Genomic DNA, 17,115 nt, shown 5'->3' on the forward strand with positions numbered 1-17,115 from the left:
GTGGTTACTTTTACCCACTCAACCTTGTTACATCGCAGACAGGTTTATTAACTTTCTCAACACCTGACAATCCCCTGCCTTCCTCAAAATGTGAATGAGCATCAGAACCCAATGAGAAGAAAAGGATAAAAAGGTTTGCATTCAGAGAGCACCTTTCATGACCGAAGAACATAACTCCATAAAGGATTTGTTACTGTCAATGAAGTCATTTTTAAGCTTAACCACTGTGGTAATGTAGGAAATGTGATGGCCAATTTGCACACAGCAAGCCCACAAACAATAGTGTGACAATAACTAAATCATGTCTTTCTACGATGTTGATTTAGGTGAAAAATATTTGTCAAAAAGTGTGGTGCTGGGAAAGCACAGCCGGTCAGGCAGCTTCTGAGGTGCCGGAGAGTCAAAGTTTTGAGCACGAGAATGATGCTCGTTTCTGATGAAGAGCTTATGCTCGAAACGTCGATTCTCCTGAACCTCAGATGCTGCCTGACTGGCTGTGCTTTTCCAGCACCACACTCTTTGACTCTGATATCCAGCATCTGCAGTCCTCACCTTCTCCTGGTTGATTATAATCTCACTGCAAAGCCTCTTCCAATAATACCCACCTTGAAGAAGTTCTCCTCCTCCCTCTACAAGGATCTTAGTGAGTCTCTCTCTCTCACTGCACCCCCAAGGTTGTTTCCTCTGCCCTGAAGTTCTTCAGCCACATCCTGAAGCCATTTTTATAGCCTCATTCCTGATGAAGAGCTTATGCTTGAAACGTCAACTCTCCTGCTCTTCAGATCAGGCAGAGACTGATAAATTCTTGATCTCACAAAGAATTAAGGACTACGGGGAGAGTGCACGTAAGTGGAATTGAAACACCCATCAGCCATGATTAAGTAGCAGAGCAGATTTGATGGGCTGAATAGCCTTGCTTCCACTCCTATGTCTTATGTTCTTACGGTCTTATGGATGCTGCCTGACTGGCTGTGCTTTTCCAGCACCACACGGTTTGACTCTGAATTCCAGGATCTGCAGTCTTTACTTTCTCCTAGTGAAAAATATTTGCCAGGACACAGGGGATCACTCCCGGCTCTTCTTCAAAGTAATAATACGAATATTTTACATTCAACCGAAAGGGTGAGCAGGACCTCTGTTTAACATCTGGTCCAAGAGCCAGAATCTCCAACTTTGTTTGTCTTACACTCAAGTGTCAGCCTTGATTTTTCTGCTAAAGCTATGGAGTGGGACAGGAACTCCCAAACATCTAATTTAGCAGCAACTATGCAACTAACTGAGGCACTAGCTGGCAACAAATGAAAACAGTGTGATTTTTTTTGCCTCAGAACAGAAAGGAGGCATTGTTGAGGAGGAGCTGTAACCTTCAGGTCAGCATTAAATTATCCGGAGGAAATCACTAATGATGCATGGTATATTTGTGTCTATAAGCCTGATGATGCACAAAATAAAATCAATCCTGACGCATAATTGAATTCCACACATGATTGAGTGTCCTTTGAACTTTGAAATTAACTCTGCCACATGTGAAAAAGTGCATTTTTAAAATTTAGTAGTAAATCGCATTTGGTATTGCTCTTAATAAATGAGGTGATAATGCGCTTTATGATAGGATAGGCATGTTATACTATGTAATTCACATTTATGATTCACGTGGGTAATGTCTGTACCTCTGTGCTAGTAGCTTCGTGTTCAGGATCCACTTAATGGGCAAGGAATGTGCATTCATAAGGTGGTCAATAAGTTAACAATCAGTTTGCAAATCTTTCCAGGACATGGCAGGTGATAAGAATTAGAGAGATTCCTCATCAGCCATATGATAGAAAGAAATTGGGTTCTCTATTTTCAGTCTCCATAACTCCATGATAACAACATATATGTAAAGGTGGATATTGTCACATAATCCTAACTCCAGGGGAAGCCAGTTGGCCATGTGGTTCAGATTGGTGTCAAGAGCACAAGGTTTAATCCCTGTTCTGCCTGGGCTGGATTCAGGAGCTGCTTCCTTGCCTTACCTGCGGTGGAGATCACAGTGCTGTGGGTCAGACCTGCCTTTGAAGAGGGGATGTATAAAGAAGAATGATTCCATGGTCAAGGTTAATTTGTGTTTTGGTGGGTTAACCCTCACAAGGTTGTGAGGCTGTAAGAAACTTCATCCTAAAATCAATTAAAGACTTGATGCTAAATGGGAGGAAACCTGGTAGCTTGGCAACTGTAACTCCCCAGTAGTAGGTCCAAAGAAATCAGTCCAACTGCCTACTTTGCCTCTTCTAATATAAACCCCTTGTTATTTGGAAATGCAACACCCCTGAATGAAGTTTTGCAATCACTGGGGCTTGGGTTCAGGGATCAGTAGAGGCACTTGGCTGAACCTACCTGTATATCAGCATGGACGTTTCTCAGTTCCCATCAACTCCATATTAACAGTCCACATTATTGAGGTTTCAATATATCAATAGTGTTTATAGGCACCAGATATTGCAAGACCAAAAGTCACAAGTATAGTTAATCAGGTTAGTTTAATTATTTATCAATAAGAAAAACACATCAACAAATCCATATTGATGTTACGTTCTGTGCATCATGAACCTAATTGACACAGACAATGTTACATAATCAAATATAAATATTTCTAATTACCCTGCTATGGCACATTGCCAGTGAAAGTGGGACTTGAACCCAGACCTTCTAGCCCAAAGGTGGGGAAACTACCACTGCACCACAAGAGCCATCATAACCAGATACACCACTTCCTGTAGTGAGCATATGCTTACAGCTTTAAATTGCTACATAAGGGCCAAGGTTCAGCATAGCAATTTGCTTGACTTCGCCTGGATCAACAGCCACCCAGATCAGAAAAGTGCAAGATCCATCCCATTTGGCTAAACTCAGTCAGAGCTGCTGCTAGGCTTGACCTCAGTATCCCCGGCTTATGAAAGCACAAGAAAAAAGTCACTTTCCATACCTGATCGCCTCTACTGGATTGGGTCTTCGCACTGGCACCACGTGTGAACAGGAGTGAGCTTAGTCACAATTGTCACATCTGTTTATCCCTCAACCCAGTGGTCAGATATGTCTGCTTAATCTGATTACAAGCACACTTTGCTGACAGTAAAGTACCTTGGGGTATTCTTAAATCCATTAAGGTGCTATAGATATTTTTAAAACAACCTGTTCATCCAGCGCTGTGACTCACCTCCAGAGCAGATGGGACTTGAAGCTACATCTTCTGTTAGGGACACTCCCATTGCACTACAAGAGCCCTATCAATATATTACACAATAACAAGTCTGAACTGTATCAGACCCTTCACAACCTTGCTGCTATGTGTGGCCTTCAGGTGAGCCTCTGACCACACATCCATACCATCACTATGATTTCCCATTTGCACCTCAGTAACTTCACTGAACTTTGCCCCTCCCTCAGCTCATGGTTACTGAAGCATGCTTTTTTTATGCTCAGATTTGATTCTTCCAACTCAATCCGAGCTGGCCTGCCTCATTCTACTCATCCTCATCACCTAAAACCCTACTGCCCGTATCCTAACTCATACTAATTCAACCATCCAACTCTTTGTTCAGCTGATCTGACCTTAGAAATGTGTTGCTGGAAAAGCATTTTTAAGCTCTGATCTCCAGCATCTGCAGTCCTCACTTTCTCCTGATCTGCACTGGCTTCCAATAAGCAAAGTCAATTTTCAAATGATCAACCTTGTTTGCAAATTTCCTCCAGAGTCTCACACTTTCCAAATCTCATCCAGCCCCACAATCCTCTGACACATCTGCACTGCTTTAATGATGGGCTCTTGAGCAACTTCTCTGGCTCCACCATGACTTCATCTAGTGGAGTCCTTAACTCCAAAATACCCTTTATAAATCTGTCTGCCTCCCTATCTCACTTCCCATTTTTTAAAATTCACCTTAAAACCTGCCTCATTGACCAAACTGTAGCTGATATCTCCTTCTGTGACTCAGTACATGATATATTGAAAAGGACAAGGGCAACAGATTATGGGGCTCTACTACTTGAAGGCTTCCCTCAAGCCAACATATCATCCTGACTTGGAACCATATGACCATTTGTTCAGTGTCACTGGTGAACTCCCACCTTCTTGGTTGTCTATCTACAACATATAGACTATAGTGGTTCAAGAAGGCAAGTCACCACTGTCTTCTCAAGAGTAACTTAGGAATTGGCAATAAATTCTGACCCAACCAATGATACCCACATCCCACGTAGGATGTTTAAAGAAAATTTTAAAATATTCTTAAAGGATATTTAAAAATTTGATTTACAAACCTGTGTGAAACCCATTGAGGCATTTATTACATTGAAGGTTCTATACAACTACAAGCTGTTGTTGTCATAGAGTTGTAGAGTCATACAGCATGGAATTAGACCCTTTGGTCCAACCAGTCCATGCCTAACATAATCCCAAACTAAACTAGTCCCACCTGCTTGCTGCAGGCCCATATCCCTCCAAATCTTTCGTATCATGTATCCATCCAAATGTCTCTTAAATGCTGTAACTGTACCCACATCCACCACTTCCTCAGGAAATTTATTCCATTCACAAACCACCCTCTTAATAAAAAAATTTGCCTTTTATGTCTTTTTAAAACCTCTCTCCTCTCACCTTAAAAAATTGCCCCTTAGTCTTGAAATTCCCCATCTTAGGGAAATGACAACTACCATCAATTCTCTCATTATACTTCTCATTATTGTATAAACTTCCATCAGGTTACCTCTCAAGCTCCTACGCTCCAGTGAAAAAAGTCCCAGCCCATCCAGCCTTTCTTTATAACTCAAATCTTCCATACCCGGCAACATCCTGGTATATCCCTTCTGAACCCTCTCCAGCTTAATAATATCTGCTTGATAATATCCTTCCCATAACTGGCTGACCAGAACTGAATACAGTATTCCAGAAGAAGCCTCACCAATGTCCTGTGCAACTTCAACAAAATGTCCCAGCCCTTGTCACAATTAGATTTTTTCTTTACACTCACTCCAACTGAGTAAAACCCCAAAATGTACTGGAAAATAATCAACTCCAAACTATAACCATTGGCATCTGGTGAGTAACTTTTTTTTTATTCATTCATGGACTGTGGCTATTCCTGGGATTTATTGCCCACCCCGATTGCCCTGTGACTTCTACAATCACCACAGTCTGTTAATGCACCCACAGCAATTAGGTTATCAGCCTAAACTAAAATATTGTTGCAATAGAGAGACTAAAGATTTAGTTGGTACACTCTGTTAGAAAATCCAATCGTAGTTGCACTTCTCAAAAGGTAAAGGAATTGATCAAAGCTTGTTTGATGAAAGCAAGTGCTGCATTGATCCCAGTAACATCCCTCACCGAGGGACTGGGGTGGGGCGGCAGGGATTTTGGACAGCTACGCAGGGAAGAAATCAATATAAGAAAAGATAAACTGTTGAGGCAGTAAAACTAAGAGCTGGGAAAAAAGGAAAAAATGATTTAAATGCTAGTTATATTTAGGACAATAACACTAATGCCGTTTGCCGGATCATTGCCAGCTTGGGCAGAGCTGTATGCCCAGTGCACTTAGTGGAATTGCTGTGAATTAAATCAAGGAGCAGACTTTTACAAATCTCTGATGCAGCCCTGAAATGTGTCCTGTATCACATTGCCAACGAGTGATTATAAGCTATCCTGCACTGTACTTGAAGCTGGGCAGAAATTGCACCAAACGTTGGTTTTCTCTTGTTTTTAATATAGTCAGTCTTTGCCTTTATATGCCTTGCATTAAAGACTGACTTGAATTTATAAAGCATGATTCATGACCCCAAGACATCCCAAGTCACTGTACACAGCCAATGAAATACTTTTTGTATTGATTGTTGTACTGTCAGAAACATGCAGTCCCTAAAGCAGCAAAGTGACAATGAGCAGGATTTTAGGTGTAGTTGAGAGATAGAAATTGGCCAAGACATGAGAGAGAACTTGGGTCAAGAGTGTGGTGCTGGAAAAGCACAGCAGGTCAGGAAGCATCTGAGGAACAGGAGAATCGACGTTTCGGGCAAAAGTCCTTAATCAGGAAAAGCCTTTTTCCTACTCCTCGGATGCTGTCTGACCTGCTGTGCTTTTCCAGCACCACACTTTGGACTCTTATCTCCAGCATCTGCAGTCCTCACTTTTACCACGAAAGAGAACTTGTCTTTCTTCAAAAAATGTGCCATGGAAACTTTTGTAAGCATTTGCAAAGCAGAAGAGGATCTGGTATAACACTTCATCTGAAAGGCAGAACCCCCAATAATGCTGCACTCCCTCTGTACTGCACTGGAGAATTAGTCTAGCTTTTATGATCAAGTCCCTGAGCGGCACTTGACCCACCCACAACCTTTTGGCTCTGAGCCATGGCTGACACCAAATGACCCTTAGGGGTAGATTTGAGCAAGTCGGAAGCTAACTTTTTTTGATGTTTGTCCCATGCACTCAACTTGGAGGAAGGAATGTTGTGATGGAGAGAGAACTTTTGTTCTTTTTAAATAGCAAACAAACACAGAATGAAGGAGAAATTCAGCATGTCTGTGGAGAGAAACAGAGTTAACGTTTCGAGTCTGGTATGACTCTTCTTCAGAACAGAACATTTCTAACAGATGGATTTTCCATCATTACGTTGCATATGGAGATTTTAATCCTACCTTTCAGCTGGTCCAGAATTTCGATCCTTCCAGTCGACGCTAAGTTGCAAGCTTCTTGCTCCAGCTTGGTCTGGAGCTGCTTTAACATTTCCTGCAGTAGGTAATTGAGGGTAATCAGTACACCTATCATCCTGCTACAACAGGTGCGACGCACACAGGAAAACTAGACAGTCAGAAGAACCTTTCTGAAAGAGAAGCCTGTTGGTATCGAGATTGCTCAAGGGTATGACTTATAATTTCGTTTTCCTTTGCCAACTTTGCAAACACCAAGTACTCTTTCCATTCTGTTTGTTTATAACACCGGGCACTGGAACAGAGGCATTTATTGGAGGCAATGTGTATCAAGCTTGATTAGGAGATCTCCTCATCCTCACTGGTGAAAGCTGTGGCTGGTGAATGTCTGCTTTAGGTCACCTTCATCACCCTTAATACCATGCCCTCTGGCTCCGTACGGAATCAATGTTGCAATAGAGGATGTGCCCTTGCAATTGTAAATGTTCTCCTATCGATCCTGTGATCCTTTGCATTTTTTTCTCCCTCCATTCCCATTTAAATATGCCATACACCATTATAACTCCAACAAATCAATACTAAACACATCTTGTTCTGCAGAAGCAATGCGTGATGCTGTGCGAACTCTTGTTACCTTTCAGGCTGATAGAATAAACAGGCCCTTGCTCTTAGCAGCACACAAAAGGAAGTGGCTGTGCTGAGTTCCTGTTTAATAACACTGCTGCTATGTAGGGATCAGCATTACAAAGCCTTTTACCTTCAAATGCCCTGCGCTCTCAACTTCAAACATTAAGCCAAACATTATTTAACGCAGTGATTGATTCTGCAATGGTAAGAGGAAAAATCGAAGACAGCATTAAAGCAGCCACAGGCTGGATTTTAACACCTTCGTGGGCTTCATTAGTTCCTCAGATCGTTGCAAAGTGCTCCAAAGAAGATGCTGCTCCAGTCGGTTATTAAAAAGCTGCTGCTGCATCTAACTCCCGTTTGAATTCCATCGATCACTTTGAAAGCGCTGGGCTGCCTGTGTTGGCATTATCCAGGATAGGCACAGTAACTGGTCTAATTCCACAGCATTGCCACTGTACATCCAACATTCACTCCCAGCAGTAACCACTCTGGAAAGGATAGTTACATGACATCAACTTCCAAAAGAGTATGCACCAGCTGCATCCTGCCATTTTATGTTTTAATTGGAAGGGGAAGTCACATCAAAGCACAGCTAAATGTGGAGTTTCCAGGTTGCTACACATTTTGGCTTGCATGTACTGTTCTGCAGATGGACTGTGTTCAGTGTGATTAAATCAGAGAATCAGGTCGCTTTAGGCTTGCCGCATCGGATCAAGATGCAGCTGCACACAGCCCTCTATCCTGTTCTGTTCTAACCACTACATTAAAAGCAGCAGCCAATGGATCTGCTGAGACTGGGGCTCAGCACCTCCCAAAAGCACCCGCAAAGGAAAGATTTAAAATGCAATTTCAGAAGTCTGATGCAGTACATCAATAAAACACCAGAATCGATGCACCACACAGTGACATCAACTGTCCGTGAACACTTCTCAGAAAGCAACACCAGGACAGCAAAACTGATAGCTTCAAGAGAGAAGGTCATTCCGTCTGCTAGCTTCATGTCTCTCTGAAAGACCATTTAACTTATCCCACTCACTGTCTTTTCTCAATGTTTGGTTCCCTATAGGTGCTTATCCAATGACCTTTTGAAAACTATGATTGAATCACCCTCCATCACCCTTTTAGGCAGTGCATTCCAAATCCACAATATTTTCTTTTCATTCGTGGGCTGTGGGCATTGCTGGCAAGGCCAAACTTTAAAGCTCAACTCCGGTAGTCTTGGTGGTGATGAGCTACAGGTCTACGAGAATAGGGATAGCTGCAATGCTGTTCGTAAGAGAGATCCAGGATTCCAAACCAGGCACAGCTATATGTTGGAGGTTGACATTGTGCGTGACTAGGATGGGAAATTGCAGTGTTCCTGAGCACATGTTGCCCTTGTTCTTCTAGGCAGCAGAGGCTGCAGATTTGGAAAGTGGTGTCAAAGAAGCGTTGGTGAGTCATTGCAGTGCATCTTGTAGATGGTACACACTGCTGCCACTGTTCATTGGTGGTGAAGGGAATCAATGTTTGTGGGCGTGGTTTCAATCAAGTGGTCTGCTTGGTCCTGGATGTTTCGTCAAACCTCTTGAGCATTATCGGAGCTGCACCTGACCAGGTAAGTGAGGTGTACTCTATCACACCCCTAGTTTGTGCCTTGTAGATGGTGGACAGCGACCTGTGAGACAAGAGTCGAATTACTCGCCACAGAATTCCCAAGCTCTGGCCTACTCCAGTACTTACTGTTTATATTTCTCCAGTGAGAATTATTGTACTCTTTTATGATTTGGAGATGCTGGTGTTGGACTGGGGTGTACAAAGTTAAAAATCACACAACACAAGGTTATAGTCCAACAGGTTTAATTGGCAGCACACTAGCTTTCAGAGCACCACTCCTTCATCAGGTGATTGTTCACATCACCTGATGAAGGAGCGGCACTCTGAAAGCTAATGTGCTTCCAATTAAACCTGTTGGACTATAATCTGGTGTTGTGTGATTTTTAACTTTGTATTTATCTAGTATTTTTTGGAATGCTATTAGTGTCTTCTGCCATGAAGTCTGATGCAAGGCATTTCATACAGAATCCCTACAGCATGAAAATAGGCCATTCGGCCCATCGAGTCTACACAAACCCTCCGAGGAGTATCCCACCCAGACCCAGACCCCTGTACCCTATACCTGTAACCTTGCATTTCCCATGGCTAATCCACCTAGCCTGCACATCCCTGGACACTATGGGCACTTTAGCATGACCACTACACCTAACCTGCCCATCGTTGGATTATGGAAGGAAACTGGAGCACCCGGAGGAAACCCACACAGACATGGGGAGAATGTGCAAACTCCACACACACAGTTGCCCGAGGGTGGAATTGAACTTGGTTCTGTGGTGCTGTGAGGCAGCAGTGCTAACCTATGAGCTACTGTACCACCCTTTTCTGCCATTTCCTGGTTTCCCAATGTTTCCCAATATTTTTTCCTCAGTCACATTCCCTACGGAGCCTATGTTCAGTTTGGTCTCTCTCTTGCTTCCATTTTGAACACCCCACTCAATGTGATAGCCTGTTGAGTTCAATAAGAGAGTAGAATTGGATGAGGTGGAAAGCCATTTTTTTCCCTTGAATACTCCCAGATGTTTAATGGGCATATTAGGTTAATATTACCCACTGCTGTGTTAGCTCGGTTAATATTTTGTTGTGAGATCAAGGATGAATTGCTTGTCTGATGGATAGCAGGCTTCTGTCATCAAAAACACTGTTTACCATTCAAATACTAAGCCGGTGCCGCACAGCAAATTCTAAAATGTGCAAACTGCAGTTGCCAACATTCTGAAATAGGGCTTGTCAATCAACACAAAATAAAGCTCTTTCTGTCGGTTAAGTAGTCAGACGGGTGACATTTATATAGCGCCTTTAACATAAACATGTGCCATGGTGTTTCACATCAAGAATACATAGAGAAACGGATGACAAGCTTCAGAGAGCAAGACTATGAGGAGAGATCAAACGTTTAATGAAAGTTATGGCTTGTGCTTCCATAATGGCTTCCATAAATGCAAACAGAATTGAAGAGGTGGATACATTTCCACAACAAGTGGCATTGAACAGGGCCAAGGTTACTGAAGAATCTAACGAAAATTCATTTATGAAATCAAATATTCCCACCCAAATCTCTTGTAGTGTCGTTTGGGCTTTAGAGTTTCTGAATATGAGAAATAGAAGTATGAGTAAGCCCTTCGGCCCGTGAAGCCTGCTCAACCTTTTAACAGAATCACAGCTGATCCTCCAGCTCAACCTCACTTTCTTGCACGTCTCCAAATCTTCTAAGTTTTCCATTGCACACAAATGTACCACACACTGCCTTGGTTGTACATAATGATTGAACCACAGCTACCCGGGGTACAGATTTCAAAGCATCACAATCCTTTCGAAGGAGGAGATGTCTCCTTAGCTTCGTCCTAGATGGTTGACACTTTAGTGTGGCATTATGACCCCTAGTTCTAGACCGCTCAGCCAGGGAAAGTAACCCTCCAGCATCTGTAATTAAAAATGCTGTATGTTTCAATTAAGATCACCTCACATTCTTTCAGATTTGAGGAAGTACATTTCCCAACTGTTCAATCTCTCTTCAAAGGACAATCTTTTGATCAGAGGCAACAGTTTTGTGAACCTTTGTTGCACTCTCTCCAAGGCTGATACCTGTGCAATTAAAACACAAATGTGGGGGGATCCAAAACTTAAAACTGCAGCGTCGCTGGATCATGTTAATAAGAAACCACCAAAATCAAGATTTAACTAAAGGTTAATCTCTTTTGGGATCCACGAGACCCCCTGTGCTCTGAGTGCATTCACATTATAACAGCAAGCATTCACTCCCTTTGCCACCGATGCTCAGTAGCAGCAGTGTGTGCTACCTACAAGATGCACAGCAGAAATTCATCAAAGATCCTCAGACAACACCTTCCAACCCCATGATCACTTCCATCTAGAAGGACACAGGGAAGAGATACATGGGAACACCAACATCTTCAAACCCTTCCCCTACCCCCCCACCAACCTCCAAGCCATTCACCATCCAGACTTGGAAATATATGACTGTTCCTTCACTGTCACTGGGTCAAAATCCTAGAATGCCCTCCCTAAAGGCATCGTGGGCCACCACACGTCAGGTGGACTGCAGTGGTTCAAGAAGGCAACTCACTACCACCTTCTCAAGGGTGACCAGGGACGGGCAATAACTGCTGGCCACCCACATCCTGCCGATGAATTTTACAAAATGAACTAAATTAAACTTTTAAAATTTCCACTGAGTATCAGTCCTTAGAAAAAGATGCAATCAAACTTTATATATATGAGTTTGTTTAGTTGTTAACTATTTGGTCCATTTAAGGTTACAGTTCTAGGCTCATGTGGAGCCCAACCCTCTTCAAATACCAGCCACTCCAGCTCTCAAAACAGACTGATAGAGTAGGAGCAGGGGACAAAAACGGCTGCAACAGCATAGTCCTTTTTCTCCAACCCACACATCTCATGGGAAAGGCTCCTCTCTATAAATTTGCTATAAATTAGACCTGCCTGCTAAAGAAAAAAATGTCACTGCAATAGATTTCCCTGCAGCAGAAGGCAAGTTTCACCAAGTTCATAAATCATGTGTGTCAAGGGATAACCTCACAGAAATGGGGGTCCTAATACTGGCCAGCAGTAATTTTACACACATATTTCCCTAACCAGCAATTCTTATAGACTGTCAACATGACATGCCAATTTAAATGCCAACTCATATAGAGTTATTAATGCTTTCAAACTGTAGACCTGTGTGCCCTAAGAACTTGCAGTCCTTAAGTTCACTTCACATACTACCTTTACAATATTTTTCTATTATTTTTACAATGGATGTGCTCATAGGGGTAAAAGATTTCCAAGGGTTCCTACGGCAATTCTTAAATGGAAAGAGGCACAGACGTTTTTAACCATTTTATTGATTTTCATTATATTATTAATTACTGCTGTGCACTGACAGTCAGCCCTGCAACTAACATCAACATCTACAGCAGGTTAACTTGACCATGGGAATTCCAGAAGACCAGTCCCAGCAGCTTTGTGATCTGGTAACACCTTCAAATGGCGATGCTGAACTACACAGTTCCTGACAGTGTCCTCTGTGACCTGTGCAGAGGCCAGTAAACTGAATTCTTTCAGTAAAATGGTTAACATGCTCAGTTTGAGCCAAAGAAGGGTCCATTTCTGTTTCTTATCTGTTGCACAGTTGGTTCATCCTTTATGAAAGTGACACTTGGTGCGAGGAGAAGCATTATTTTCTGCTGATTCATGTTGGAGTGCTGCAGCCAAAGGCAGGGGAACCATTAATAGTTGTTGGTTCATCTCAATGCAGTTTAATAAACAAAACGCAATTTTGTTTCTGCTTTGTTTTCTCTTTTTTGTATGATTTCTCCTTCAACATTGACATTAGTGTGTGTATTGCAGTAATTTCCACGCCCATAAGAGTCCACTCTTTATTTTGAAAACGGTGTGCATGGTAGATTTACTGGAATAACAACTAAACTCAAGATCTGGATTTCAAGAAGTAATTACCCAAATGTAACTTCATATGTGCTTGCTTCGCAGGAGTGCTGCAAGGTTAGCAAAAGGTTATTGATCATTTACTAAGTCAGTGGGGCAGATTCAAGCAGAATGTCACCCTGAAGTGAAATCCAACTCAAAGAAAGATAGTCAACAATATTTGCTGCCTTCTGTCATCCAAATCATCTCTCAATGGTGTTACATTAATGTTAAACACTAATGTATCTCTTACCAATGGAAATTCAATGGTGGAAAAAGAACCCACAGAATCTTATGTTCAGGTATGCTCTGCTGGGCTGACAGTTGTTAGTAAAATTTCACAGGTGCTGTTCTGCAATCCCTATTTCTATGAGAGGGGGAGCAAGATCAACTATCATGAGAATAAATCCAGCAGGATCCATTTCTGGAACTTTCTATAGACTGGCTAACCTAACACTGCCTACAACAATCAGATGGTGGGGTTAAGCATCCGATTCCAAGCTGGCTGAATGGATGGAAGTGCAGCTCACTAATATCTTCTCCATTCCACACTCTTCTCAAATCTGACTGGTTGCATGGTATGATTAAATCATTCTTTACCTCTACTGATTAAATGTTGTGAAATGTGGGGAAGAAAATGTTTGACAGCAAATAACTGATCCTTTCACATTCTTATTTTAGCCAGTATCTTTCTTCCCTGTCTTCCTGAAAGCACTGGGGTAGACATTAAGGTGTGTCCATGTTTTAAGCATGAAGGAGCACCAGATGCGACCCCTGCCCTTGAACAGTTAGAGCCCCAATACTGAGCCTAGTTTGGTGAGTGAACAGGTGAGTTGTGTAGAGCAACTGGGGAATCAGCAGTGAAGGTAAGTTTGGAACAAGGGTGACTGGACATGAAACATTGACTCTGCTTTCTCTCCACAGATGCGGCTGAGTTCCTCCAGTGCTTTCTGTTTGTGTTTAAGATCAGGCCATTTGCTGGTTTCCTAGATTGAGGCCTTAGGTCAACCTGGAGGTTCGGGAGACAAACAGAAAGTAAGCTGGCTGGAGTCAATTAGTGCCTGGGTAGGGGAATTAGTGACCATGTGAAGAATAAACATTAGGGGGATGGGGGCACAACTGTTTGGGGGAGAAGCAATTGTTGATCAGAGACAATGGAGAGAAGACCAAAGAGATTGGTGGCCGATTAGTGAATGACCAACTATAACCGGAGAGGGAGACCAAGGGAATTAGTGGAAGCAGCCTCATTATTTTAGAGTGAGGTTTTGAGGAGCACCCCTGTTCCATAATCCGTGCAGTATTTGGGGGAGTGGGCAAAGTCTTCCTGCTTTGTCTTTTGTGCTTTGTCTCAATTTGCAAACACAGCACGTGACAAGTGAGGCATTAAGACATTGGATAAACCAAAGTGCAAGACGTCAAATTGACCTCTCGGCTGGTGGTATAAAATCCTTTCAAATAAAAGCAAGGAGCTTTTATCCAATATCTAGCCATCTGCCACCTGCACCAAACAATAACAATTTTCTTTTGGTCATTTACCCTATTGATGCCTGTGGGACTTCACTGTGAGCAAACCTATTGCTGTGATTGTGATGTGTTTTGGGACATTTTGCCTTGCTTTATCAATGTCAATCCTTTCTTATATGATGAGCCAACCAGATGCTTGTGGTTAAGTTAGCTCTTGTGCCTAATTAACCAATATACTGATTCTTGTGGTACAATGGTAGTGTTCCTACCTCTGAGTCTGGAGACACAGGTTCACATCCCAGAGATGTGTAATAATGTTGCTTAGAACATACCTACACTGTATGATTTACATAACCAGCAAACATTGCCTGGAAAGTTTTACTATTTTAGTTTAATTTTGCTACCTTGGATAGTAAGTTGTCTTTAAAATCAGCTTGGCTGAGACCACACCTTCACCCCTGAATTTAAGTGGTGTATCTTTCAAAAGAAATTCAGCAATAATGAATGAATAGCTTGTTTCATTAGGCCACCACGATGTGTCTGTGGAGCAACCAGACACATTGGAAAGGATCTCTGAGCTGAGAACAAGGGTGGGCTGAGTTATGATGGATGTTGGACTTAAATTGGACAAGCTAGTTGATGTAATAGTATGCAGCTCTACTGTTAGGTTGCAAACTGCAGTAATTCAAGACCAATTACAAATTAGCATTGGGCAATAAATGTGAACCAAATAAACTTAAAGGGGAAAATGGGAGAAAACCAGTCAGTATTTCTGGTTGGTTCCCATAGCCCAGAGAATTAATCTCTTAACAGCACAGAATCCTGTGAACAGAGCAATGAATCTTTGATCATTTAATGTTGTGTGCTGGAAAGAGTACAGGGATCCATGACAACGAACAGACATCAAAAAGCCTGAGCTGATAAATTCATCTACAGTGTCCTGAAACTAAAAAGGAAAATTCCCACATAAACAAACAAAGCAGTGACTGAAATGTCGTAACAGAATAGTTGGAAAGTTCATTTGTTTCAGTGATCGAACTCCAACAAAACCATCAGTGTTCCTCCACTGTTGCCTTACGATTACCCAACATGCAATGCTCGAGCAGAAATGTTGTCTGATTAGGTGTTAGGAAGGCAGAAACCATTGTTTTCAGTCTCTGCTACCAAACTGTTGCCTCAGTTCTGGTTCCATCCCTTTCCCTGGCAATAGTTTGAGATTAAATCAGTTATATTTTCAATATTGGTGCCTCATTTTACCCATAGATGAGCTCCCAACCACATACCTCACTAAGGGATGTGACCCACCAGTATTGGCAACCCCAATTTCAGCAACAACTTTGCATTAATCTATTACCTGCAAACAGTGAAATGTCCAGAGGCATTTCATAGGAATGTTATTAGACAAGGTTGACTCTACATCAGGGGAGGAGGTGACACAGTGGTAACATCATTGCATTTTAATCTAGAATGCCAGACTACTATTCCATCATATAGGCCTGAATTCCACCTGGGCAGATGGTGGAATTTAAATTCATTTATAAGTGGGCCTAAGTAAACCATGATTGAACCTATCTGATTCATGAATGACCTTTAGGGAATGTCACAGTGTGTGGTGGGTCCTTCAGTGCCCTCTGGGAAATGCTGGCCTACAGGATGTCCGCAGGCTTGTAAATAGATATAAAAGTAGAGATATTAAGACAAATGACCAACAGGATATAGTCAACATGTAATCTTTTAAAGCACATCTCAAAGCAAGAAAGAGAGATGGAGAAAGGGCTACCCAGAAGTTGGGACCTACACAGCTTGAGACATAGTCTGAAATGGAACCTGTATGTGTTGGCAGCTAAGTTGTTTCCTGCCCAAAATGGTCATAATAATGTCATGTGATAGAACTCTTAAAGTGATAGTATGCCATACATATACAAATGCACAACACTGGTGTCTTCTAGTTCTTAACCCCTCTGCCATTGGGAATAGTGTCTCCCTAGCAACTGCACCTTGACCCCAAACCCAGTTAGGCTGCACGAGTTGTTTCTGTATCTCCTATTTAATCCTACATAATATACTTACACAATTAAAATGTTTTGCATAGTGAGAGGAGGAATGTTTTGGTGTCTTCAACATCAGGCATGTTGCATCAACACTAAGTCACCCCCAGATCACATGTAATACAATTAAAATTGTACCACTATATTACAGTAAGATTGGGGATAATGGATGTCAAGTGTCTAACTGACATTCCAAACAATCAGTTGGGAATCTTATGTCAATCCCTTCCACTCTTGAACTTACTGGAGAAACATTTATCCGCCATGCTTGCTGGGAGCCTGACACTTGTCCTCTCCCACAATTCAGTGGGCCTGTCTGCCAAGCTCCCCACTGCAATGGGCTGCTTTGCATTCAGGTCAAGGATTTCAATATCCAACATGCCCACAGAAAAGCCAGTCCCACAAAGAGTGTAGCTTAGAGATGCCATTACAACTATATGGCCTTGATTCTGCACTAAACAAATGGAGACTCTCTAAACAAAGAGACAGTGTATTTTCACAGGATGGCTGATGTACTGTGTTCCACAAGTCTATCCCATGTCTTCTTGCAGAATCTTACTGAGTGAGAAATTCACATTGATGGTATTGGTAAAGAAAAGGTTGGCAACTTCACTCTTCCATTTTAATGAAGACACTAAACCATTTACACAAACTAGCCACAAATGGCAAGTCTGTCTGAAACCATTAAATAGGTAATAAGCAGTAAGTAAATAAGCATTCATGTAGCAAGCTCAGGACATGATAAAGCATT

The 17,115-nt window shown here is 42.1% G+C and overlaps 1 protein-coding gene across 1 annotated transcript in view; it reads right to left on the bottom strand.

Moving 5' to 3' along the window:
- apc2 (APC regulator of WNT signaling pathway 2) overlaps positions 1 to 17,115 on the bottom strand; it is a 206,721-nt gene that overhangs the window by 98,896 nt on the left and 90,710 nt on the right. The window contains exon 3 of the mRNA XM_072594240.1: positions 6,673 to 6,763. Within this exon, the coding sequence (XP_072450341.1) occupies positions 6,673 to 6,763 (91 nt within the window). The remainder of the gene's footprint in view (positions 1 to 6,672; positions 6,764 to 17,115) is intronic.

This window comes from Chiloscyllium punctatum, chromosome 24, assembly GCF_047496795.1.
Source record: "Chiloscyllium punctatum isolate Juve2018m chromosome 24, sChiPun1.3, whole genome shotgun sequence".
NCBI lineage: Eukaryota > Metazoa > Chordata > Chondrichthyes > Orectolobiformes > Hemiscylliidae > Chiloscyllium > Chiloscyllium punctatum.